This window comes from Macrobrachium nipponense, chromosome 3, assembly GCF_015104395.2.
Source record: "Macrobrachium nipponense isolate FS-2020 chromosome 3, ASM1510439v2, whole genome shotgun sequence".
NCBI classification, from domain to species: domain Eukaryota; kingdom Metazoa; phylum Arthropoda; class Malacostraca; order Decapoda; family Palaemonidae; genus Macrobrachium; species Macrobrachium nipponense.
The window spans coordinates 129,138,772-129,165,981 of record NC_087202.1 but is presented as its reverse complement, the minus strand read 5'-3'; the positions used below and the strand labels follow the sequence as shown (position 1 = coordinate 129,165,981).

The window sequence follows — 27,210 nt, the reverse complement described above, 5'->3', positions numbered from 1 at the left end:
TTGATAATTTCTGTTTCTGGTACATATTGATAAAGTTTATGGCCAACAATATTTGGAAAAGATTGAGGGTTCAAGAGTTACTCATGTATTCATAGTTGTCAGGGACTACTGTTAACACTAATAGACAATAATGAATTAATCTTGTGACTGAATTCTTTAGTAGATAAAATAAATTAAAATCCTGCAGAACATACTGTTAATAAAGAAACAATAGCTTCATTACATGTGATATAGTACATACTGTACTTATGTTCCAGAATAACTGCAGTAGCAGAGGGAAGTGTTACTATATATTTGAAGAGTTCTGGTGAAATTTCTTGGGCTATAGAGGAAGGGAGAAGTGGTTAAGTCCTCTATGTTTGGAAACTTCCCTTAAATTTCTGGGACATCAAATTTAGGGGCTCACTGTATGAACCAGTTTTCATCACACTAACTAATGGGAATACAGGAGGAATGGTCGTCCATTTTTGTACTGGAATTGGAGTGCCTGCTGCATATGTACAAATGGCTAAGGTGAAGTGGATGATTTAGTGTTGAATTAATCATATTCATGTTACAACTTTTTAGGAATCATCTTGTGAATTTAGATTTACTAAATGCCTATTGAAATTGTGTCTGGTAAATTTAGATTTGTTCATGACACATACCTGTCAGATATATATATAGCTGTATTCTCCGAAGTCCAACAGAATTTCAAAACTTACGACAGACGCAGTGGTTGGCCAGGTGGTTAGTACCCATTTCCACCGCTGGGAGGCGGGTATCAGGAACCATTCCCATTTTCTATTCAGATTTTCTCTGTCGCTGGTACTGTAAACACCTGTTTTCAGTACCTCCGTCTTAGGATTTTGAAACTTTATTGCCCTAAGTATCCTAATTGTCTTTTGATTTATTAACTTGGATTGTTGCTAGGCATACGCTATCATAAATTGATTTGAATTTGGTTTTGATTCATCTTTGCATAAGATATCTGAATCTAGTTAGGCTAGTTTCAGAGTGCGTTGTTTGCAAGGTAAGGTGAGGCTACCGAAAGCTTCGGTAGATCCGCACTGGGTATGCACGAGGTGTACGGGTCATGTTTCTTTGTTGAAAGATCGATGTAAGGAGTGTGAGAGTTTGACTGATTCCGAAGGAAGACGTATGATTCGTATGTACGCAAATTAGAGCGTGATTGAATCAGGGGGTCTTCCTCAAAGACTGCATCAGTAAACAGAAGTCAGGGTAGTGAACCTGCTAACCTTCCTGTAGACTTTGTTTTGCCTAACCCTGTAGTATGGCCTACAGGCCAATAGGTTATGTCTGCGAGAGGTAATGCCCTTTCTGTTATTGTGGATTCCATCCGTATCTTGGAATTTAAAGTGCTCGCTCTCCAATCAGTGTTGTGAAGTGTAGTGCCCCTAGTGTTGTGGAGGGGGCGTCAGATCGGCCCTATAATGCCTCTAGGCCTGGACCTCTTGGACTCCCAGGAACACAGGGAGTGGGCAAGTCGAAAGCCGAAGGAGGGTTACGGGGACTCCCCACCAATCTGGCGTCCCTTCAGGAGGACCTGAAGACGCTTCCCAGGCTGCCAAAGATCGTGCACGTGCACGAATCATGAAGAATTGCTTCTTGTCCTCCGAGGCGTCCTCCCTGCGCAGGGGTTGGAGCTCTCGGAAGGACTCGCGCCCTCTAAAAAGAAGCTTTAGAGAAGAAGACGCTTCACGTCCTCTCTCTCGTCAGGAGGGAGCGTCAGATCGGCCCTATAATGCCTCTAGGCCTGGACCTCTGTCGAACTCCCAGGACCAGGGAGAGGGCATGTCGAAAGCCGAAGGAGGGTTACGGGGACTCCATACTGATCTGGCGTCCCTTCGGCAGGACTTAATATCGATAAGCGTGACAGAAACAAGATGTCGCACAGGCGGCCGTCGTCTTTGTCAAGAGATGAAGAATGTCCATAAGGCTCGTCTTGACGACGATCGCCGTACGTCTTCTTATAACGCTCGCGCGCTTCATGAACGGCGCGCGGCTCACCAGAACGCCTCTCAGGTTGCTCCTGTTGACGAATCTATGTCCTCCGCGTCACGTCAGGAAGTTCGTCATGACACTTCTCTTGACTCTAGTCGCTCTCCTCTTCGGGACTCTCTTCAAGACAGCGTTCTATGCATCAAGACGCTCGGCAAGATCCTCACGAGGACGCCTTTCGAGACACTCGACGCTCTGTCGAGAGGAAGGAACGTCATTACTCTTGTAGCAAGGATTGTTTTCCTGCTCCCCAAGACCCTCCCCCCTCCTCTCCTCATGGCGCTCCGTATACGTTACGTGACGTTCGCTCTACTGCGAAACAGGATGTTGTTCAAGCTGTTAAGCTTGACGACCGGCAAGCTGCTTTGCATAGTCAAGCAGCTCGCCAAGACGCCCCTCGCTGCTCGTCCCTAAGGGACGCTCCGTCGGCTGCCAGATATGACACTGGTTTGGCAGCTAAGCTGGACGCCAGGCATGACGCTTTTCTGGACGCTCGTCAAGACGCCCGGCATGACACTTTCTGGACGCCCGTCACATTTGTGGACGCCCATCAGGACGCCCAGCATGACGCTTTTCTGCACGCTTTTGTGAGCACTCTTCAGAACGCTCCGCAGGACGTTCCTTTACCGGAACTTCGCAAAGTTTCGGAGTTGGCTATTAAACATTTCTGACTTTCGTCTTTGGACCCTACTTCAAGTAGAAAACCCCCTTTTACGAGAGGAGCCTCAGAGTTTGATTGCTTCGCGGTCTGTTAAGGACCCTTCTCCTGTTCCTGTAAAGGAGATAGAGTCCTGGAGCGACTCGCAACTTACGAATGAAGAAGAGACTATTTCGTCATCATCTTCATCTATCAAGGTGTCGAACTGCCTTCTATAAGACTTGTTTGCTGACAAGTTTCGGCCCTCGGTCCCTTGCTCTCCTCTCTCGCTGTTGGTTTCCTAAACACTTTCAGATCTGCACCACCATCTGAAAGGGCTGTTCAGGATGATGGATATTTTTAACTCCTAGATTGGTGTTTCGGAGCCCTGGACCTGCAGTTTTGGGGACCTGACTCTCTTCTTCAGAATAACTATCCAACCTGCATGGATAAGGTAGTCAGGTTGGTTCTGATGAGATGGCATCTAGAAGGAGACTTTAGTAATTTTGAACATCTAATTGAAGCAGTTTTCGGTGTCATAAAACGCCTCTTCTGCGTTCAGGAAGGCGCTGCCTAAGGGAAACCTTCGGGTCCTACCCGCCGTAAGCCCAGTCTCTGAGCAGGAATCCTGCCCCTTCCTCGATTTCTACGGGAATCGGGAAGACTATATGCTAAAATTCCTAGATTACTTTGTCATATACGTGGGTTCCCCCCATTGACAAGATACTAAACGTTTTGTCAGGTAAGTGGGTAAGACCCCATTGACGAAATGTATAAACTCTTTGTCACGTAAATGGGTTAGTTCCCTTTGACAAAGATCCCAATAACATTCTATCGCGTAAGCGGATAAGCTCTCATTGACAAGATTCAGAAGAACCCTCATTCATTAGTCACTACCTCACGAAGGCTCGTCGGGCAAAGAGACTTGTAGTCTATGTCCATGAAGTCTTATGTCCGATATCATAAGAAGCTTGAGTTGTCCTCGTCGGTTCTCGGTTCTCATTTGAGGATCTCCTTCGATTAATACTAATTCGTTCTCTTGGCTAAGAGAACGAAGACAGTCGATTTCCATTCTCTCCCTCCCTCGGCGAGGAAAGGATGTAGTAGGGAGGTAGCTGTCCAAGTGTCTACAATACTCTACGTTTTGTTCATGAAACTTACCTGTCAGATATATATATATCTGCCAGGTAAGTATGAACAAACTTTATTATTACTATCAAGTGATTGTATGGTTCAAGTTATATACGCATACCGTAGTTACCCCTACGGAGGACAACCGAGAGGACGATTATTCTTATGGCATTTAATCGGTACTCCCTGCAACCTTCCAGGATTTGCCAGTTTCCCTTTTAGATATTTAAGGTATTGTTACGACAATACCAATTCAGCCTTCTATATTTAGCAAATTCCGTTTTGGTTAAATATACCAGCTTGAGAGTTTTCTTTCTGCTCGATGATGATAACAAACGTATTCATTCTTAGAATGGAGTAGCTGGCAACTCAGGCAGAGTAGTGCGAGACGGTGAACGTACACTGCTGTTACTAGAGCCAGCTCAGTTCCAGCTGGTTGTCTGCCATGCACAGTCGGTTACGTCTCTCTTTCTCCTGCGGGATTGACTGACTTACCTTATCTCTGCCCTACAATCACGGACTTGAGCCTCGGGTTGAGGGGAATTCTAGCATGCACGAATGAACATCTTCTTCGCTTTGCGGGAATTTTTTCAACAGAGATATATATTAGACCTTTTCGGTTCTGTTTACCGCAAGGTAATAGAATTCTGTACGAGTCTACCGCGGCATAGCACTATAATAATGCACACCTGCTTAAGCAAAGCGCAGCCTTATTAGGGAAGGAAACATGCTTGGTGAGGGAATGAATGAGTCTGCTGGGGACCATTTCCTCGCTGGAGAAGTTTGTTTCCCTGAATAGACTGCAATTCAGACCTCTCCAGTATTCCTGCAGGAAAACTGGAAAAGCATCGAAGATCTAGATATGATTTTGAACATCTCTCAAAGTCAAGGATCACCTAAGGGGATAGCGAGACTGCCAGGCATCTGGAGAGGGGTACAGATGTCCTGGCTCATAATCTCATAGAATTGGAAGCAATTCGGTTGGCTCTCCAGTTCTTCTAAAAACGAGTTGTTTACCCAGTGGTCCAGATCAACTCGGACAATTCCACAGCTCTCGCATATCTCAAGAAGTATCGAGAAACACTCTCTCGGTCCCTGTTCGAGTTAACAAGAGAGAGCCTGTTATGAGAACAAGCACGGAACGTAGCGATCCTCAAGAGGTTCATTGCACGTTGGCAGAACGTCCGTGCGTATCGTCTTGATCGACTGCAGCGAATACTGACGTCCGAGTAGAATCTTCGCTTAGACGTATATCGGGGTTTGTGGAGACTTTAATGGCGTCCTGTGACATATCTCTTCGCATTGTTGAAGACGAAGAGGCTTCCTCTAGACTGCTCCCTTATTCTCGATCCAGGAGCGCTAGCAATATACGCCATCCTATGGGATTGAACAGGGATGGATGTTTAGTCTCTTTCCCCTATTCAAACTCTTAGGAGAAGTAATAAGATAATTTCTGGCGTCAGAGGGAGCAAGCATGACACTGATCGCTCCATGTTGGCCTTCAAGAGACTGGATTCACAGAGGTCACGTCCTTCCTAGCGCACTTTCCAAGGACCCTTCCCGAGAGAGTCGCTCTACTCTAACAGCCCCACTTCGAAAGGTACCACAAAACCTCTCCGCTCCGAGTCTGACTCCGTTCAGACTACTATAGAGAAGTTGATTGGAGCGAGAGGCTTTTCAAGACTAGTGGCAAGTGCTATTGCCAAGGCAAAGAAGACCTTCCTATCTTGCAGCGTACCAACCGGAGTGGGCCGTTTTTGCAGATGGTGCATGAAGAATGGCTTTTCCTCCACCTCGGCCTCTGTGAATTAGATTACCGTCTTCCCTTTCCGTCTGAGGAATGTGGATAAGCTGGCAGTCCCGTCTATTAAAGGATACAGAAGTATGTTGTCGATGACCTTTAGACTCAGAGATTTGGATCTGTCGAACGGCAAAGCCCGTCACGATCTTTGAGGTCTGTTGAAATCTCGAAACTGTATAGTTAGAAGCTTCCGACATGGGACTTGGACGTAGTCTGGAAGTTCTTGATGTTGAAGCCTTTCAAACCTCTCCTTTCTGCGAACTTAAAGCATGTGACCAGAAAGGCTTATTATCATTTCTAACCGCTATAGCTATGGCAAAGAGGGTTAGTGAGGTTTAAGCCATCAGCGGACATATTGGCTTTAGAGGACATAATGCGTGTGTTCTCTAAGCCCTTCATTCTTGACTAAGAATGGAAACCCGTCTAACCCTTGGCCCAGAAGCTTGGAGATCAAGGGGATGGCACAAATTATTGGTCAAGATCCAGAGAGAGTCCTGCGCCCTGTCAGGGCTCTCAAGTTTTATCTAGATAAAACTAAGGAAAGTCGAGGTCCTTCGGACAATCTGCGGTGTTCTGTAAAAAGGCCAGACTTGCCCATGTCAAAGAACACCCTGGCATTCTTTTTAAAGAGCTTTTTCAAAGAGGCTCATTCGTCATGTTTGGACAAGGATTTGAAACTTTTAAAGTAAATGCTCACGAGGTGAGGGCGCGGCCTCGGAAGCATTTCTAAAGAGCATGGCACTCAGTAACATCCTGAGTGCCACGTTTTAGCTAAGCAACTCTGTGTTCGCTTCACAATACCTGAGGGATGTGAAGACGACATATGAGATCTGCTGGTCCCTAGGGCCATACGTGTCCGCAGACACAATCTTGGGGGCAAGAAGTACCACTCATCCTATCCTATAGAAAATGGTTAGGAAGAGCTGTTAATTATAGTTGTTGGGTCGGCCGCCAGTGGCGGACTTCTCAATTCTTAAGCCTTAGTTAAACATCCTTAACTTTGGCTAGGTTGGTCAGGTGGTGATATATATTACTTCTTAGCCCTCATGGTATGGTCAATATGGTCTAGTCACATTGTGGTCACGCTCCCGTTGACAGATCATCTAGAACTCACCAGCTATACAGGTCACTACCTTGCTGGTGACTCTAGTAAAGCAAAAGCCGACTTCGGTGACAGTAATCATGAAGTCAGCTATGCTAACAGGTATGGAACCAAGATGTCAGTCATCTGCATGCAATGTGTTTCCTAAATCATTCTATTCTGTCCCTTCCCACCTCCAAAGTTGGGATTCAGCTACATATATATATGACAGGTAAGTGTCATGAACAAAATGATATTGTTATGATACAATAAAGTTTGTTCATACTTACCTGGCAGATATATATAATCAAGTACCCACCCACCTCCCCTCAGGGGACAGTGGCACTAGAAAATCTGCATAGAAAATGGGAATGGTTCCCGTCTCCCAGCGGCGGGAATGGGTACTAACCACCTGGCCAACCACTGCGTCTGTCGTAAGTTTTGAAATTCTGTCGGACTTCGGAGAATACAGCTATATATATATCTGCCAGGTAAGTATGAACAAACTTTATTGCATCATAACGATATCATTTTACAGGTTATTTCTAGAATCTAAAACCTGTATGGTAGTGTTAAACAGATATATGTATGTTAAGGATTGTTTCTTATTAGTTTTTTGGTAAATCTAGGGTACTAATCCGCAGCGGCCTAGACTATGGCAGTAGCGGTTTTTCTATGCAGTTTTACCTCCTGAACAAGAATTTTAAGTAATATTTATTCGGACGACTATAATTAACCCCCAGGGGCCAGTATTAAACACAGCGAAATACATTGGACGCCCCAATCCCTACTGGGTGTCGTATCTGCGGTTACATTCCTTGCAGTGGTAATTCTACAGAATAGTTCCGCACGGACTGCAAGGAACCTAACCACGGATACGACATCCACTAGGGATTGGGGCGTCCAATGTATTTCGCCGTTTTTACACTGTCCCCTGGGGGTTGATTACAGTCGTCCGAATAAATTTTACTTAAAATTCTTGTTCAGGAGGTAAAACTGCATAGAAAAATCGCAACTGCCATAGTCTAGGCCGCAGCAGATTAGTACCCTAGATTTTCTGTTTTTTTATATATATCCATCACCCATGTACCTCAAACATCAAGGAATGTATTAGAAAGTTTTGTTTTGTACATTCAACTTCCCTGTCAGATATATACTTAGCTATAGACTCCGTCGTCTCTACAGAAATTCAAATTTCGCGGCACACTGTTACAGGTAGGTCAGGTGATCTACCGCCCTGCCGCTGGGTGGCAGGAATAGGAACCATTCCCGTTTCTAAGCAGATTTTTCTCTGTCACCGTGCCCGCAAACATCGTTGTTGGTACCACCCCTCCTGACTTGATTTTCGTTTTTTATCGCCATCGATCTTCTGGGCTGTCTTTTTTGGTGAAGTATTGGATCTTTAGTTTGGCATACGCTTTTGTGAACTTTTTATCAAATTTTCGAAGAAGAACGTTAGCGTGAGACTACCGAATGCTTCGGTAGACCCTCACACCTTCGCTAGTGTAGAATATTAATATTCATTCACTAAGACGTGTAAGAATTGTGTAAAATTGAGTGAGGAAGATTGAAAGACTCTAACTTCCTACTTAACCCTTAAACGCCGGAGCAGTAAATAAAAAAGACTCCCGTATGCCGGAGGGGTTTGGAAGTGAGCGCGTAAGCGGAAAAAATATTTTTTTCAAAAAATCACAGCGCGCTTAGTTTTCAAGATTAAGAGTTCATTTTTGGCTCCTTTTTTTGTCATTGCTTGAAGTTTAGTATGCAACCATCAGAAATGAAAAAAGTTATCATTATCATATATAAATAATGCGATATATGATAGCGCAAAAACGAAATTTCATATATAATTGTATTCAAATCGCGCTGTGCGCAAAACGGTTGAAGGTAACAAGTTACTTTTTTTTTCGTTGTAATGTGCACTAAATTGCGATCATTTTGATATATAACCACATTGTAAAACGATAAAAGCAACACAGAGAAAATATTATCACAAAATAATGCATGAATGTCGTAACGCGCATACGTAAACACATATATTTTTTTCAAATTCACCATAAATCTAAATATTGTCCTAGAGAACTTCCAATATGTTTTCAGAATGAAGACAAAAATGATTGAATATTACTATACTGTAAGAATATTAGCTTACAAATGCAGTTTTCGGCCATATCTGACGAGCTAAAGTTGACCGAATGTCGAATTTTTTTAATTTTTTATATATATTTTTTTATATGCAATTATTTCGGAAATAAGAAAAGCTACAACTTTCAAATATTTTTTCGTTTTATTCTACATGAAATTGCGCACATTTTCATATATAAAACTCTATGAAATGCCTAATATGAAACGGAGCAAATATTCCGAGAATGGGACTTACGCATTTCGGAGATTTGTGGCGGAGAATCCGCACGCGCGGAGGGGAAGGAAAGTTTTTTTAAAAAATTCACCATAAATTTAAATATTGTGCTAGAGACTTCGAATTTGTTTCACGATGAAGATAAATGACTGAATATTACTAGACTGTAAGAGTTTTATCTTACAATTGCGTTTTTCGACCATTTCGGTAGAGTCAAATTTGACCGAACGTGGTTTTTTTTCTATTTATCGTGATTTATATGCAAATATTTCGAAAATGAGAATAGCTACAACCTTCAACTATTTGTTGTGATTATACATGAAATTGCGCATTTTCATATATAAAACGTTATGTAACGGCTAATTTAAAATGGTGCAAACATTACCACAATCGCACGTATGATTTTTTCGGAAGAGTTACCGCGCGGACGTAAAGAAAAATGTTATTTTTTACATAAATTCACCATAAATCGAAATATTGTGCTAGAGACTTCCAATTTGTTGCAAAATGAAGTAAATGCTTGAATATTACTAGAATATAGGCGTTTTAGCTTACAATTGCGTTTTTTCGACCATTTCGGTAGAGTCAAAATTGACCGAAGGTTGAAAATTGCACTTATCATTTTTATATGAAAATATTTCAAAATTGATAAAGCTACAACCATGGGTTGTTTTTTTTTAGTTGTATGTGCATGAAAATTGCGCACATTTTCATATATAAAACTTTATGTAACGGCTAATTTAAAATGGTGCAAACATTACCACAATCGCATGTATGATTATTTTCGGAAGAGTTACCGCGCGGGACGTAAGGAAAAAGTTTTTTCATAAATTCACCATAAATCGAAATATTGTGCTAGACACTTCCAATTAGTTGCAAAATTAAGATAAATGATTGAATATTACTAAAATATAAGAGTTTTAGCTTACAATTGCGTTTTTCGACCATTTCGGTAGAGTCAAAGTTGACCGAAGGTTGAAATTTTGGCACTTATCGTTATTTATATGAAAATATCTTAAAACTGATAAAGCTACAATCATGAGTATTTTTTGTTGTATTCTACATACAAATGCGCACATTTTCATATATAATACTCTATGTAACGGCTAATTTAAAATGGTACAAAAATTATGTCAAAGTGACGAAATAATTTCAGAGATGTGTCACAGATACTTTTTAGTGCGGCAAGAAAGAAATTCGCGCTTGCGCGCCTGCGTAACGATTGTAAACAAAACAACACCTTGATCCGTGAACTCCCAGCATCCCCCAAGGCGCGTGATTCAAGAGTTTTCGGCTGGTAGGCCTAAAAGTATTTTTCCGCGAATTTTTAAAAAAACTTTTGTTGTCGACGAATACGTCCAGTCGGAACCCGAGAGCAAAAAATGTCGACGTAAAATACGTCCAGTCGGCACCCGAGAGACAAAAAATGTCGACGTAAAATACGTCCAGTCGGCGTTTAAGGGTTAAGGAAGTTAGAAAAGCATAGGGCTATAAAAGCTTCCTCGAGAAGCTTTAGTGAGTCTCGTACTACGAGCCAATTAGTGTATTAGCACCTATTATACGAGTAGTTGTTGAATCCTCACATACAGTATTTTCACCTACCTTCACGGAATGTGCAATCCTTCTAGTGGAAATTGCAGCTTTGAAGACTCAGAAGGATAGAGCTCAAAATGCAAACTCTTAAAGGTAAGCACAGTGCAAGTGGACAGTGATTTTAGTGTTCCCAGTGCAGTGGAGGGTGCATCTGATCAGCTCTGTCTCGCTCCCCAGGCCTAGACCTCTTCCAAGCTCCCAGGCCCAGAGGAGAAGGAATGTCGAAAGCCTTATGGAGGTTACGGAGAATCCCCACCGATCAGGCGTCCCCTCGGCAGGATCTGTGGCGTCCCAGACTGCCAAGGATAGCCTTTACAAAGGCATCCGCAGAGAATTCTTTTCGTCTTCCGTTTCCGCTTCGCCCAAGCGCGGATGGAACTCGGCCGAACAGTCGCACTCTTTGAGCTAAGTTGGAAAGAGCCAGGTGCATGGCGCCAGCCAAGCGCCAAGGGCCAGCCAGGCTCGAGGCTCCAACGGGGCGCGAGGCTCCAGCCAGGCGCGAGGCTCTTACTGGGCTCGAGCCTTCATCCTAACGCGTAGCGCCATCCAGGCGCTAGGCGCCAGCCAAGCGCGTGGCGCTATCCAGGCGCGAGGCGCCAGGATCTCCCTGATCACCTTACGATAGAGAGCTTTTCCTCTAGACGCAAGCTGACAGCCAATAGAGAGGCTTCTTCCTGTATCAACTTCTCACAGGATCAACCTTGTCCGGACAAAGACGCAAGATGTCGCACAGGCGGCCGTCGCCTTTGTCAGGATCGTCACGAGTCTCCTTCCTAACTCTCTGGGCAGGTGAGAAGCCCTTCTCCAATTTTCAGAGGACTGCTGTAACAGGCAGTTCTTCTCAGCTTAGGCTCTCTCCTTCAGTTCATATCTTCCCTCATCATGACGAGCCAAGACTTCCAGGAGATTTCTGATTAAGAATCTCCAAGGGATGCTACACTTTCGGAATTTGAATCCTCAGCTGCTTTGCTAATGCAGGAGTTTGGAGACTTTTTGTACGGCCGCCCCTCCTTCTCGTTCTTTGGTTACGAGCATGAAGACGTCTCGGGGCCCTGACTCTTTTTCTCTCTATAACTATCCAACCTGCATGGATAAGGTAGTCAGGTTGGTTCTGGAGAGCTGGCATCTAGAAAAAGACTCTAGAAAACTTTTAGCAGATTTCGGTGTCATTAATAGCCTCTTCTGCATTTCGGGACTGCGCTGTCGAAGGGGAACATTAAGGTCCTTCCTTCCTTCCATAAGCACAATCTCTGAACAGGAATCCTGCCCCTTCCTCGATTTCTGCGGAAATCGGGAAGACTTTATGCGGATTCCTGGATTAACTTTCTCTCATGTAAGTGCGTTTTCCTTCTTTAGTGAGATTTTAAACGTATCGTCAAGTAAGTGCGTAACACCTCATTGACAAAAAATGTATACTCTTTGTATCGTAAATGGGTTAGTTCTCATTGACAAAGATCTCAATAACATTTTATCGCGTAAGCGTATAAGCTCTCTTGGACAAGATTCGGAAGAGCTCTCATTCATTGGTTAGAGGCTCTTCCAGGTAATAGACTTGTAGACTACGTCCTTGAAGTCTTATGTCCAATAGCATAGGAAGCTTGAGCTGTCCTTTTCGGTCCTCGGTTCTCACTTGAGGATCTCCTTCGGCTAATGCTAATTCGTTCTCTTGTCGAAAAGAACGAAGACAGTAGTTTCCATTCTCTCTCTTCCTCGTCGAGGAAAGAATGTGGTAGAGAATAAGCTGTACAAGTGACTACATACTCTAAGTATTTTAATTTTGCGTTATTTTACTACTGTATGGTTCAAGTCATATACACATACCGTAGTTACCTCTACAGATGGCAACCGAAGGGACTAGTATTCTAAGTTCTTTTTATTGGTACTCCTTGTAGCCTTCCAGGAGTTTCCGGTGTAAAGACAACGCTTAAAGGTATTGTTACGACAACACCAACTCAGCTTCTGTATTTAGCGAAGTCTGTATCGCTTAAATATGCCTTCTTGAGAGTTTCCTTCTGCTCGATAATAATATTAACCTATTCCTTCGTAGAATGGAGTAGCTGGCAACTCAGGAAGAATAGTGCGAGACGGCGAACATAGCTGTCACTGTAGACCAACGCAGTACCAGCTGAATCGCTGCCATGCACGGTCGGTTACATCTCTCTCTCCTGCGGGATTGACTGACTAACCGTATCTCTACCTTACAATCACGAACTTTAGCCTCGGGTTGAGGGGAATTATAGCAAACATGAATGAACATTGTCTTCGTTTTGCTCAGAAATTTTCAACAGAGATACCTCTTACACCTTTTCGGTGCTGTTTACCGCACTGTAACTGGATTCTGTAAGAGTCTACCGCGGCATAGCGCTATTATGTATTGCTCTCATGCTTATACAAAGCACAGCCTTATTAGGGAAGGGAGCATGCTCAGTGAGGGAATGGATGAGTCTTCTGGGGACCATTTCCTCGAGGGAGAAGTTTGTTTCCCTAAATGGACTGCAATTCAGACCTCTACAGTTTTTTCCTACAAGAAAACTGAAATAAATCGAAGTTCTAGAAATATTTCTGAAACTTTCTCAATAGGTCGAGGATCACCTCTGGTGATAGCGAATTGGTGCCAGGCATCTTGACAGAGGTACAAATGTCCTGGCAATTAGTCTAAAGAATTGGAAACAACACGGTTGGCTCTCCAGTTCCTCGATAGAACGAGTTTTTGGCCAAGGGTTCCAATATCCTCTCTGATAGCAGGCTCGGTAGCGTCATTGTCCGTTCCTGATTTCGTTCCCCGTCCAACTGGACGGCGGTTCGATCCCACTGGGGGGCGAAATTATTAGATCAATCGAACAATTCCACAGCTCTCTCATATCTCAAGTAGTATCGAGATTCTCTCTCTCTTCGTCCCTTTTTCTCGTTAACGAGAGAGAGCCTGTTTTGAACACAGGCACGGAACGTAACGATCCTCAAGAGGTTTGTTGCTCGATGCTGCATGTCCGTGTGGAGCTTCTCGATCGACGGCAGCAACTACTGACGTCTGAGTAATCTTCGCTTAGATGTTTGTCGAGAGTTGTGGAAACTTTGAGGACGTCCTTTCATAGATCTCTTCGCAATGTTGAAGAAGAAGAGGCTTCCTCTAGACTGCTCCTTTATTCTCGTTCCAAGAGCGGTAGCAATAGACGCCATCCTTTAGTATGGAAGGGGGATAGATGTTAGTCTTTTTTTTTTCCCTATTCTAATTCTTAGGAGATTTATTAAAATAATTGCTGGCGTTAGAGGGAGCGAGGAGGACACTGTTCGCCCCATTTTGGCCTTCGAGAGGCTGGATTCACAGAGGTCCATCATTCCTACAGCACTTTCTAAGGGCCCTTCCCGAGAGAGTCTTTCTTCTCTAACAGCCTCACTTCGAGAGGTACCTCAAAATCTCTCCACTCTGAGTCTGATTACATGCAGACTGTCGAGAAGTTGACCGGAAGGAGAGGATTTTTTTTTTTTTTCAAGCCTAATGGCAAGTGTCATTGCCAAGGCAAAGAAGTGCTACCTTTCTTGCAGTGTACAATGAAGAAACTGTCCTCTTCCAATACCTCTGTGACATACATTGCTGTTTTCTTCCCTTTCTGAGAGAAGAATCACGTTTGGCTATATCTACTATCAAAGGATACAGTAGCAGGCTCTCCGCTGTCTTTACAAGGGGCCTAAAGATAGCAGAGGACAAAGATCTTGATGATCTTATACGATCCCTCTAGACAACCAAGAGTAGGACATCACCTACTCCGAGTTGGAATCTCGACTTGGTCCTCAGATCCCTTTTCCGACAAGTTTGAACCTCCTCATCAAGTTTCTTTTAGAATCTTACGAGGAAATGTATTTTTCTCTTGGCCCTCGCAACTACCAAGAGGACAAGTGAACTTCACGCATTGGATTCTTGCATCGGATTCGAAGGAGACTCGGCGATTTGTTCTTTCCAGCCATTATTTCTGGCAAAGAACTAAAACCCTTCTAACCCTGGCTCAGAGCTTTGAAGTCAAGGGACTTTCCCATTTAGTAAGGAAAGAGATAGAAAGGTCTCTTTGCCCAGTCAGGGCGCTTAAGTTTTTCTTCAGAAGAAGAAATGGCTTAAGGGTTGCCTGCAGAGTCTTTGGTGTGCAGGGAGGGACCCAAGCGCTTCCCAGAAGGTGCTCATAGGGATATGAAGAGAGCCAAGAAAGCCCTGCTTTCGCCTGCTTTCGGCTCGGAGTCATCTTCGACTTCCAGATCTCCTTCCCCTCCTTCGGACAAGGACAGGGAAGATTCTGCTACGAGAATCCTCCTTAACATACAGGAGTAAAATCTCGTCAGCGACGGAAGTACTCACGAAGGATCCTCCTCGGAGGAATACTCCTCTCTCTCGTCCCATCAAGAGATCCTCTCGTCTACTGGATGTTCCATGCTCAAAGCGCCTCTCTTCTACTCCTCGGAAAGCAAGAGGCTCGAGATTTTTAGTGAACGAGCCTTCTTCCCCTTCCGATCAAAAAGCGCCAGCGATATACGAGGTCCGTTTCCTGGCGGGAGGCTCCTTCTAGGCAAGAGTCGTCGGACAACCTCCAGTCTACTGTCAGACGTCTGTCGCCAGTGGGAAGAGGATCCTCGGCCAGGCGCCAGCCGCGCTCCTGGCGCCAGCCGCTTCTCAGCCGCTCGGCGCCAGCCAACCACGAGTCCCTGGTCAGGAGTGAGTCTCCTTCCAGGCGTGTGACTTAATCAAGCGCGAGGCGCGTGGCTCCGGCCAGGCGTGAAGCACCAGCCAGGCGCTAGGAGCCAGGCAGGCGCGTGGCGCCAGCCAGGCGCGAGGAGCCAGCCAGGCGCTAGGCGCCAGGCAAGCGCATGACACCAGCCAGGCACGTGGCGCCAGCCAGGCGCGAGGCTCCAGACAGACTAGACCCATATCAAAGAATGCCCTGGCCTTCTTTGTGACAAGTGTAATTTCCAAAGTACACGATAAGTGCCTTGATGATTCCTTCAAACAGCTGAGAGTTAAAGCGCATGAAGTGCGAGCCGTTGCGAATGCTCTCTCTTTCCATAAGAATATGTCAATAAAGGACATTTTAGTTGTCACATACTGGAGATGCAACTTTGTGTTGACTTCCCATTACCCGAAGGATGTCAAAATAACCTACGAAAGATCCTTCTCTCTTGGTTTATACGTGTCTGCGGATACGTTGCTGGGATAAGGAGCCGATACTGATCCTTAACTAGTGAGTTAAATTTTATTTAATGTCGAGTTTTTAGGGTTGTTTGAAAGGAGTTTGGGGATAACTCTTTTCAATCTCAGTACTAACCCTCGTGTTAGGATCAGGTGATCGGGATCGGTGTCGTGCTCCCTGATTATGCCATTAGGCAAGGTGTTTTTTTGTCATGTAAGTGGAATAGCACCCATTGACAAAAATCCTCAGGCTCTGTCGAGTAAGCGGATAAGACCCCATTGCCAGACCCACAAGAACTCTTAGCATGAGGTCACTACCTCGCTGAGGCTCTTGAGGTGAAGCAGACTCCTAGGCAGTAGCCATGAAGTCTTCCGCCTAATCAAGTAGGAACCAAGGTTTTATTTATTACCTACAACGTATGTTGTTTACCTGTCTATTCAGTAATTAGCTGTCTCTTACCCTCCACCAAAGGTGCCAATCAGCTAAGTATATATCTGACAGGGAAGTTGAATGTACAAAAATGAAATTGTTATGATACAATAAAGTTTTGTACATACTTGGCAGATATATACAATTAAATGTCCCACCCAGCCTCCCCTCAGGAGACAAGTGGAAGAGAAAATCTGATTAGAAAACGGGAATGGTTCCTATTCCTGCCACCCAGCGGCAGGGCGGTAGATCACCTGACACCTACCTGTAAGCGTGTGCCGCGAAATTTGAATTTCTGTCGGGACGACGGAGTCTATAGCTAAGTATATATCTGCCAGGTAAGTATGTACAAAACTTTATTGTATCATAACAATATCATTTTTAATAATAATACAAATGTAATTTTGGCAAGTGTTAGACAAAGGAAATTGGGGAGCTATGTTAGACCTTCCTAATTGAAGGGTGTCTCCCATACTATGATGAAGAGTACTATATGACAACTTTCTAACATTTATCTGTCCAGAGTAAAGGGCATTTTCACCTGGGGAATCAAAACCATTGTAATTGCATGGTGAATTCATTGTTTATGCTTTATTTTATAAATAAGTAGTATTCACCCAGAAATACTTCCCCTTTACTAATTTTGTACATTTTCAGAATGGCTCCCAAGAAGCTAGAGGTGTGTATTGATTCTTTAGAATCAGCCATAGCAGCAGTTGAGGGCGGAGCAGACCGTCTTGAATTATGTGCTGCCCTATCTGAAGGAGGTCTGACGCCAACATTAGGACTTTTAACTGTTGTGAAGAAGGTCATTGCACCAAGATCTGTTGATGTGTATGTAGTATACAGCAAGGCCACTCTATTCTTTTAATCTACATCTTTCAATTTTTAAAAGACAATTTTACATGCACAGGTTTCTTGTTTACAACTCTTGTCAAGAACCATATTTGTTCTGATACGTATAAAAACCCTCGGTCCTTTAACAATAGGAAGGTACTTAGCGGCAGCTGAACCGGTAGTAAGCTTCGAACAAGGGGGTTCGGCAGTTAACTACTTGTCCGGCAGTTGGCGGTCAGCTTGACTGCGAAGAGAGGAGTCACTTTGCTTTCGACCGCGTAGGTGGATGGACGTGTTGCTTGCCTCTCTGCCCGCTTCTTGTCGTATGCTTTGTTTGCTTCACTACGTGAAGGCTTTTTGGTTTCTCTTACTGTGTGTATTTGTGCAAGGATATACGTAAGTACATGTGTGTTTTTGTATATCATACAGTGATTATTGTGAGTCTTGCGATTCGAAATGGAATCCCATGAGCCGGAGAGACCTCCTCGCCCCCATATCAGCCGCAGATTGTGCCCTGGTGTGGAGGTCTGTAAGTGTGGGGCCTTTCGGTCCTCTGTTGAGGTTAACCCTCGTGAGTTTTGTACTCGGTGTAGAGGGCGGGAATGCTCTTGCACCGAGACATGTGATGTATGTGTTTTTTGGTCGGAGGAGCAGTGGGAGCGCTATGGGGGGAGGAAGAAGCCGCGTAAGCCGGCCAAGGAGTCATCGGAGGGTTCTCCGGCTACGCCCTTGGTTACGGACACGTCTTCTTCTTTTCTCCCTACATCTCATTCTCGCTCCTTCTTCTCTCTCAATCAGTCGAGCGTGGAGGGGGGCGAGGTACCTGACATCCAGTTGTACTCGGGGTCCTCCGTTCGCTTGGGGTGGGAACTGCCCCCCCCCCCCCACCCCCCCACCCCCGGGGAGGGGATACCCCCCCCCCCCCCCCCCCCCCCCCACCGGGGAGGGGAGACCCCCCCAACCCCCCCCACACACACACACTAACTCACCCGACTTTTCCTTCCTCAGATCTGCTTGCCACTGGGGATGATCTTGGACGGGCCTGGTACTCGCTGTGGCTCTGAGGGACACTGACGGTTCAGGGGCTGCTGAGTCACCTGGCGAGGGGGGCCATGCCAGTAACCCACGGCTGGACCACCATGACTACCACGACGGTGTCCACGCCTGGCTACGCTGCTCCGCGGCACCTGGTGTACACCCAGCATGTAGCCACGGTGACTCCAACAGCTGCTGTGCAGGCACCGCTGCCGGAGGTGATGATGCCTGCTGTGACGCCGCCACCTGGTTTTGCCGCTCTTGCTTCAGCCCCTAACTTCCGGTGTCCCAAGAGCTCTCCCCTGGACCTGCCTCCTGTGCAGAGGATGCCGCTGGTTCCTGCCCCGCCTCCTGTTCCTGAGTATGTTGCCACTCCAGTGCCGGTACCAGTTCCTGCCGCCGTCGTTGCTGCCCCCACCCCAGGTCCTTTCGGACAGGTGCTGTCAGGCCCTGTTGCTTCGGCAACGGCCCCGTCTCCGTACTGGATGGAAGACCTGACGGTGGTCCTGAGGAAGCTGACGAAGAAGAAGAAGAAGAAGAAGAGGAAGGTGTCGTCGTCGTCTTCATCGTCTTCTTCGTTGTCGTCGTCTGCCGCTGCTTCCCCTTCAACTTTTAAGGCCCCACAGCCTAAGAAGAAGAAGGTAGCCTCCTCTCCCCCTAAGAAGGCTCGCCCTGAGACTTCTAAGGGTCCGTCCCACTCCGGTGGACGGTTGGGACTTCCGCTGGTCCTCCTGTTCCTTCAGGAACGGGGCCCGTCTCTCCTTCCGCAAGGAAGAAAAAGACGGGGACCGGAGGAGCGCCGGCTAGCACCGGTACCTCCTCGCCTGGTGCCAGAGGTTCTGCCTCGGCGCCAGGTACCATCTCGGCCTCTTGTTCGTGAGAGGTACCGAGTGTATGGTCACCTGCGGGTGACCGTACAGCCAAGACTCAGGCAACCGAGTCCGCTCGGCGCCAGGATCCAGGAACGGAGCGGAAGACTGGCGGGGGTTGCTCAGGCGACTCCCACCAGACCAGCGATCACTCTTGCGGCGATACGCTGGTACCCAGTGTTGATGCGACAGTCCCAAATCGGTCGCGGGCTGAGGCGAGGAAGCGGTCCCCTCGCTTGCTTGAACCAGCCTCGGCTGGTCCAAGCGGCGTGGCGCACTGTGAGGACAGGCCTCGCTCCCACCGCGACAGCGGACTCTGCAGGTCCCCTGACCACTGCTCCTACCGGTACCGGGCGGAGAGGGGGCCCAGCAGCAGCTTTTCTGACGCTCGGGACCATCGCCACTGTTCTCGGTCCAGCCGCTCTACCCGGGAGAGCCGTTGACCAGGCCTGCAACTCGATCGCCACCACAGGTTGGTGATCACCTGCAGCCCCCTCAGCACACCGGTTCTGCCGGTGGGCGCGGGGGAGCGTCAGGTCTTCCTCTCCTATCCCTTCAACTTCCTCAGGCTACACCGGGAAGAGCGAGGCGATCAGGAGTGATCACGAGGGGCGCGCTCCTCACGATCCCGCCACGACGCCCTACGAACCTGGCACGGTCCTAGGACCAACCAGATCGTATGCGCAAATGGCAGGAGGAGACCAGGAGGGGTCTGTTGTGGTTCCTCCTGTGATAGGAGGAGGGTCTTGGGAGGCGTTCTCCCTTGACGGGCTTGACGGTCTGTCTCTGCAGGATGCAGCCACTCCTGAGATCCAAAGGTCGTTCGTGGAGGTTATTGCACTGATTCGTCAGCACAACGACCTCTGGGAAGGATCGCCGCTCCCACCTTCTGAGCCCACATCGGGTTTGGAGTCGTTCTGGGGACCCAAAAAGAAACCCATGACGGCGGTGGGTCTGCCAAGTGGACGCTCTCATCTCCGGACAGGAGGGTTCGCTTCGGTCCAGTAGGTCTTCCAAGCTCCTTCCCCCACCTCTACCGCGACAGAGGCGTTTCTACGTGCCTTCAGAAGACCCTCTGCCGCTCAAAAATGTTAACCCGGAGCTAGCTAGGCTAACTCCTGGGGTGTCTCTGCAGCAGCTCCTGTCGGAGAACCTCTGGTTCTCGCAGCAAGAGGCACTTGCCTTGGAGTCTACCGCAATGGCAGCATTCCAAGCAGTCTCCTGGATCGACCTATGGTCCCTCACAGTGTCGAAAGCCGCGGCCTCCTTGGGGAACATCACTCCTGAAGGGGACCCGGCTTTTGTGAGGCTGTGCCAGTCTGGAGGTAGGGCCATCTACCTGGCCCACCAGACAGCTAACCTGTGGGCCAACCTGGTTCTCCGGCGTAGAGACGCTGTTCTCACCCGAGTGACCAGGGCGGCTGGGCGTGAGGCGGCCTTGGGTCTTCGCAACGGACCGGTGCGGAGTTCCTCTTCTCTCTTCCCCAGAGAGATGGTGGACGCTGCGGTGGAACAGCGGCGCACTGATGACAGTGACCGTCTAGTACACCAGGCAGTCTCGAAGGTGGCTGGGCAACCTCGGACGACTGCGGCTAAGCCCAAGAGTTTAGCTAGCGCTTCCTCTGTGGCTAAGACGATCGCCTCGTCGAAGCCGAGAGGAAAGACTCTGCCTTCGACTTCTTCTGTAAGGAGTGACCGTAACCAGCCATTCTCCCAGTCCTTCTCTCGAGGAGGATCTGGGAAGAAGAAGTAGAAGAGAGGAGGGAAACGCTAGGAACGGCGTTCCCCCTCACCTGCTGCCAGAAATGGGGGGGTGCTTGGCGAGCCATTGGGCAACATGGCAGCGCTACGGAGCGGAGACCTGGATAGTGAACGTCCTTCGGGAGGGATATTTACTACCCTTCGAGTCTCGGCCACCCCTCACCTCCAACCTGGTCCATCTGCAAACCTACGTTCCTGGCTCGACCAAGGACGTGACGCTTCGGCAGGAAGTAGAAGCCATGCTGAGCAAACGAGCTGTGGAGATCGTATGGGATCAGTCGCCGGGCTTCTACAGTTGACTTTTCCTGGTGGAGAAGTCCTCGGGGGGCTGGCGCCTGGTGATAGACCTCTCTCCCTTGAACCGATTCATTTGCCAGACTCGGTTCACGATGGAAACAGCACGATCAGTGCTCGATTCCATCAGGGAGAACGACTTCATGCTTTCGGTGGATCTGAAGGACGCATATTTCCAGATACCCATCCATCAATCCTCCAGGAAGTACCTCCGCTTCATCCTCGACAGAACGGTGTACCAATTCAGGGCACTTTGTTTCAGTCTCTCAACTGCCCCACAGGTGTTCACGCGAGTGTTCACTCTGGTGTCGGCTTGGGCCCTCTCGGTAGGGATACATCTTCTGAGGTATCTCGACGATTGGTTAGTCCTGGCGAGCTCCCGCTCACAGTCGCTGCAGGACAGAGATTGACTCCTCGAATTCTGCCGCGATCTGGGGATCGTAGTGAATTACGAGAAGTCAGACCTCGAGCCCAAGCAGAGGATGAAGTACCTGGGCATGCTGATCGACACAGTAGCAGGGCGAGTCTTCCCCGCAGATTCGCGGATCAGCAGATTCAGGGAGGCAGCAGGACAGTTCCTGTCTCTACAGGAGCAACCAGCTCAGCAGTGGCAGGTCGTGATCGGTCACCTGTCGTCTCACGAGAAGCTAGTGCCTCACGGGCGTCTTCACCTGCAGTCTCTTCAGTGGAGACTAAAGGAGTGTTGGTCACAGGCAAGAGACCCTCCTTTCTTCCCCGTGTCCCTCACGTCGGAGGTGAGGCAGGACCTAGCCTGGTGGCTGGACGACGGAAACCTTGTAAGAGGAGTGCCTCTTCGCACTCCCCCCGAGGGATGGGGCGTACACCTGGAGGAGTTGCTGACTGCAGGCGTGTGGGACCATCACGACAAGCACCTTCACATCAACGTTCTGGAGCTCAAGGCAGCGTTCCTCGCTCTCCAAGAGTTCCAAGATCATCTGGTGGGACACTCAGTGGTGATGAGCGACAACACCACGGCAGTGGCGTACATCAACAAGCAGGGAGGCCTAGTGTCCCTCCCGCTGCACCAGTTGACGTTGTAGGTGCACGAGTGGGCCGTGGCACACTCGGTAGAGCTGTCAGCTTGCTACATTCCAGGCAAGAGGAATGTGGTAGCCAACAAGCTCAGCCGTTGGGATCAGGTGATAGGAACCGAGTGGTCCCTCCACCCAGACGTGGCGGAAAGGCTCTTCAACTTGTGGGGGCGTCCAGTCTTGGATCTGTTCGCCACCCGGCACAACAGAAAACTCCAGGTTGTGCCAGACCCATGGGCAGCTGCAGAGGAGGGTCTTCAACACCCGTGGGACAACCTCTTCTTTTACGCCTTTCCCCCTTTCTGTCTGATTCACAAAGTGATCAGCAGGGTGCTGATCACCACAAATCTTCAGATGATCCTCGTGACACCCAAACAGCCTCAAGCCGTTTGGTACCCGGATCTGCTGGCTCTGCTCGCTGAAGCACCGAGAGAGATTCCCCCCTGGCACAACCTCCTGTGCCAGCCACACGTAGAACGGTACCACCGGTCAGTCGAGTCCCTGTGTCTTCATGGCTGGCTGTTATCCACCATCTCTTGCGAGCGAGAGACTGTTCTCGCAGCGCAGCAATAGAGATGGCTGGATACCTCAGACAGTCCTCTGCAGCTGTCTACCAGGAAAGTGGTCCGTCTTCTGTGGTTGTTGTCGTGAACGGGGTCTCTCTCCTCTCAGAGCCACTCTTCAGCAGGTAGCGGATTTCCTCGTCTTCCTTCGCCGAGAGAAGCTCCTCTCCGTCTCTGCAGTTAAAGGATACGTAGCCGCCCTGGCCCTAGTCCTTAAACTGCGAGGTGTGGATATCTCCTACTCTTTCGAGATCTCCCTCCTGATGAAGAGCTTTGAGAGGTCTTGCCCACCCAGGGAACTCAGGCCCCCGGGGTGGGATGTGACTCTCGTCCTTTGGAGTTTGACTCGCAGACCCTTTGAGCCACTCCGAGAGTCGTCAGACAGGGATCTGACCCTCAAGACCCTCTTCCTGCTGGACCTGGCATCAGCAAAGAGAGTAGGGGAACTTCATGGTCTTCCCTTCGACGTCAAGCATTCCAGGGGATGGGAATCCGTGATGCTCAATTTCGTCCCGAACTTCGTAGCGAAGACTCAGAATCTTTCGGTCCATGACGACTGGTTCGAGTCTTTCACGATCCCCTCCCTGAAGGACTTCACCGATAATGATGCGGATGAGATGCTGCTTTGTCCTGTGAGGGCGCTACGGCGCTATCTGAAGAGAACTCGGCACCTCAGGCCTAAGTGTCGACGCCTCTTCGTTAGAACTGGGGTTACCAAGAAAGAAGTTTCCAAGAACACACTTTCTTTCTGGCTGCGTGAGGTGATCAGGAAGGCGTACGACACGGATGGTAGTGACGACACCCGTACCCTTCGTCTGAGAGCCCACGAAGTCAGAGGTATTGGTCCAACCCTTGCGTTCCGCAAGAACTTCTCCCTGGTGCAGGTTCTGAAGGCAGGGGTTTCGGTCAACCAGACCACCTTCACTTCATTCTACCTTCAGGATATTACCCACAGGTCCTTGGACACTTTTTCCTTGGGACCCGTGGTGGCTGCTCAACAAGTTGTGTAGTCTACCCAGCACCCAAGTGGACAGAACAGCATCGCATCCTTGTGTGACTGCATGAATGGACGAGTGAAAGAGACTGGCTTCTCTTCCTCCTTCGTTCTTCTCCTCTACCTGTGGGCAGAGGGCCGCTGTCGTCACTACGCTGAACAGGAGGTCGATGCAGGTAAGCTACACAACTGAGCTCCATCCTATCCCTTTCAGTAGGGATAGGAGTGTTTATCTGCCACTCCCCAACAAAGAGATAAACCCATGACTTCATTTTGGCTCTTGAAGTAGGAACTAGTTCTTGCCTTTTGCTATTTATAAGAGGTACGCTTGCCTCCCTCTTATAAATTTGGTCCAGAAGTCTGACCACTGATCCTGCGGTGCACACCCCGATCAGGTGGGCAGAGGCTAGGATCCCTCCCTCTGCTCTTACGACCAGGGAGGGAACCAAGGTAGGACGAACACCAGTCTGTTCATAAGACTCAGATTCCACCCACCAAGAAGTAAGTCTTCCTATTGTTAAAGGACTGAGGGTTTGTATACGTATCGGAACAAATAAGAATTTGTCGGAAATTGTATTTTTCCTAACTATACAAACCTGAGGTCCTTTACACATAGTCCCACCTCATGCCACCCCTCACTCTGCATTTTCTGGACCTAAAGTAAAGTGACTCCTCTCCTCGCAGTTGAGCTGACGCCAACTGCCAGACAAGTAGTTAACTACCGAACCCCCTTGTTCGAAGCTTACGACCGGTTAAGCTGCCGCGAAGTACCTTCCTATTGTTAAAGGACCTCAGGTTTGTATAGTGAGGAAAAATACAATTTCCGACAAATTTTTATTTTAAAGTATTAAGTGACATTGCTTTAAAAGTTACTTGAAATTGTTTTAAACACAAAAAGTATGGTGGATTACATATGCAGTAAACTTTAATATTACTCATGATAGGACACCTTAGCACAAAAGAATGATTTAAAACAAAATTCATAATAAAATTGATTATTTGAATATTTACCTACTGTTAAAGATAGCTTTTATCTGTGCACCAATAGGCTAGTTGGCGTTTGTGCAGAGAAACAGTCTTCCTGCTGTAACTCACTGTCTGACCATGTGTTTGCATCGTAGAAACTCGTCTGTATAGCCATAGAGTTGTAGTCTATTATGTCAAGACTGCACTGTAATTGTGCCTGATTATTCTGACACCCTCCAGTGAGGCCATGTTCCTAACAAAGAAAGCCATTAGTTACCATGTAGGAACTTCCTTAAGGGGTAAAATTCTTTGACAAGTAAGAAGTTCCTATTTGTCTACTGACAGAAAAGTCTGCAAATTGCGAAAGTATACCCTCATCACTAGACAATGAATGAACTGAGGATGATTTAGGGAAGTTTACTGAAAATAATAAAGAACAGAGATTGAGCCTGGTAGACCAACAGATCCTTGGCCTTCAAAATGCTGTTGACAGAGTTGACCAGCTTGAACCAGTTGACTCGGTAGAAAATAGTTCCTGGTCCTAAAAGTTGACACCATCTGCGTATGGACAACAAATTAATTATGAATATTTTAGAGCTGCACATAAGCTGAAACCAAGTCCCTACATAAAACTATCTGGAAAAAACAAAAATAACGGTGATACATTTTCAGTACTTCCAACACTGGACACCAATCTCTTGTTGCTTATGGTTCTATGAAAAATTATAAAATGAAAGTGAATTACTGACACCTGCTTCACTGCATTTTCTCGTATTACAGCCTATTACTGAGAATGAGATACTTCTGCTTAAGAAGACACAAAGGAATAGCTTTAGGGGATTAAGCCAGTGCTATTGGCATCCTACTGGAACCTAGGGCCTGAGCAGATCTCCTAAGGTATAAAATACCTGTGAAATAGCCAAGAGGGTGATCAAAAGGAGAAAACCAAAACGGCTGCCTTTTCCTGTGCAGAATAAGCCTTTTCTTCAAAGCCGAGTTACTATAAGCATGAAAACATTTGCCTGCAATGTCAGAAATGTCCTAATCATGCAAGTCAAAAACTCACACACTGTTCCTTGTTAAAATCCCACTGGTGCCACAAACGTTTTAAGCTGGCACCACAAACACACTAACACCTCAACCTCTCTAAGCTGGAGCATAGAAGAGGGAACCATACTGAGCAAAAGTTTAGTAAAAGATTAAACTTAAACAATCTAAATGGAGTTGGGGACAATGACTCCATCTCAGCCCATCCAAAGCACTTGTCAGTCTCAAGTAAGTCTCTTCAAAGGAACAAGACACACAACATAAATTGAATCTTCAACCAAAGCTAAGTACTGGTAAAGCTTTGGAATGATAAGAGGCAGTTCTATGTGACTTCAAAATACCAGGAAGACAAGAGCTGGCAGACTTAAAAGGTGTGTTCAGTAGAGTATGAAATTTTTTTTCAAATTCACTGTAATTGAAGAAGAAAGCTTGGGTTCTCCACATATTTAATGGCAGTGAACTACTTGCTGATAACCAAGACCTATTCTCTATGTAGTGTCTTTCCCCTACTAAATGAGGATAAAACCAAGTGCAATGCTTCTCGCAAACACTGACAATCTGAAGGAGATTCTCCCAATTCAAAATCTTCCTCCAACAGAGGGGGATTAGGGGACTGCGGGAAATGGCAGCGACTACCTGCAATGAATCCATGACTCAATGAAAAGGATAAAGTGAAATGCAGTCTGAAGCGAAGCACCAGAGTTGACACAAGTCTGTGAGCATGAGAAAATGACGCACCGACAAGTACCAAAAAATAACAGGAAATGGTGGGGAGAGGGGGAAGACGAGTGACAGCTGACACTCCCACATCCTTAGGAAGCTAAGTACTAACTAGAAAAGTAACTAGCTTGGAGACAACAGAAGATACTGTAACCATGGTAAGATTGGAATGAGAAATATTAATAGAGGCAAAAGGAAGAGATTTGCTGATAGCCAAAGAAAAAGCACTTAACAAACCAACAGGTGCACTTCAAGGAGAAAGAGGAAGAGCAGATAGGATTTATAATGAGAAGTAGATGTAAAAGAGATTGGTTTAAGAATCCATTGAGTCAGTGTAATATCAGAATAAGTACAACTCACTACAGTCACATTATATTAATAACACTGTCTATACCTTTAGTATAATTATTCCTATCTGTGCTAACAACCTCATTTCTGGGCTCAGCTCGTGTCGCTTGCGCGAAATATCCTTTAATCTATTATTTCTAGGGTAAATGTACTAACAACATACCAGAGAATAAATAAAATTAAAGAAAAAGGAGGTCATATGACTGACTCGCTCACCCTCTAGGAGGGTGTCGGTATGAACACTAGGCGAGTGAGACCACTACCACGAGCCAAATGCCAATAGAAATCTCCCACTACAAAACCCTCCAAGAGGGGAGCCGTCCCACAGAGGGAGCAGCTCGTACTACTACTACACCATACCTCCCATGCTTGCGACTGCTGCGCCTCTAGTGGCCCATCCTTTAAAAGTTAGTAGCGCCAGGAGCCACAGTGCTAATTTTCTCTCTGTGTTTTTTTGTGCCCTTTCGTGGATTTTTACTATAATGGAGCGTGCAGCTATCGCAGCAGCTAAGTTAAGTACT

The 27,210-nt window shown here is 47.0% G+C and overlaps 1 protein-coding gene across 1 annotated transcript in view; it reads left to right on the top strand.

Moving 5' to 3' along the window:
* The first annotated feature begins 309 nt into the window (after nt 1-309).
* LOC135222054 (copper homeostasis protein cutC homolog) overlaps nt 310-27,210 on the top strand; it is a 121,390-nt gene continuing 94,489 nt past the window's right edge. Inside the window, exons 1-2 of the mRNA XM_064260196.1 lie at nt 310-513; nt 16,861-17,037. Of these exons, the coding sequence (XP_064116266.1) occupies nt 437-513; nt 16,861-17,037 (254 nt within the window). The 5' untranslated portion in view covers nt 310-436. The remainder of the gene's footprint in view (nt 514-16,860; nt 17,038-27,210) is intronic.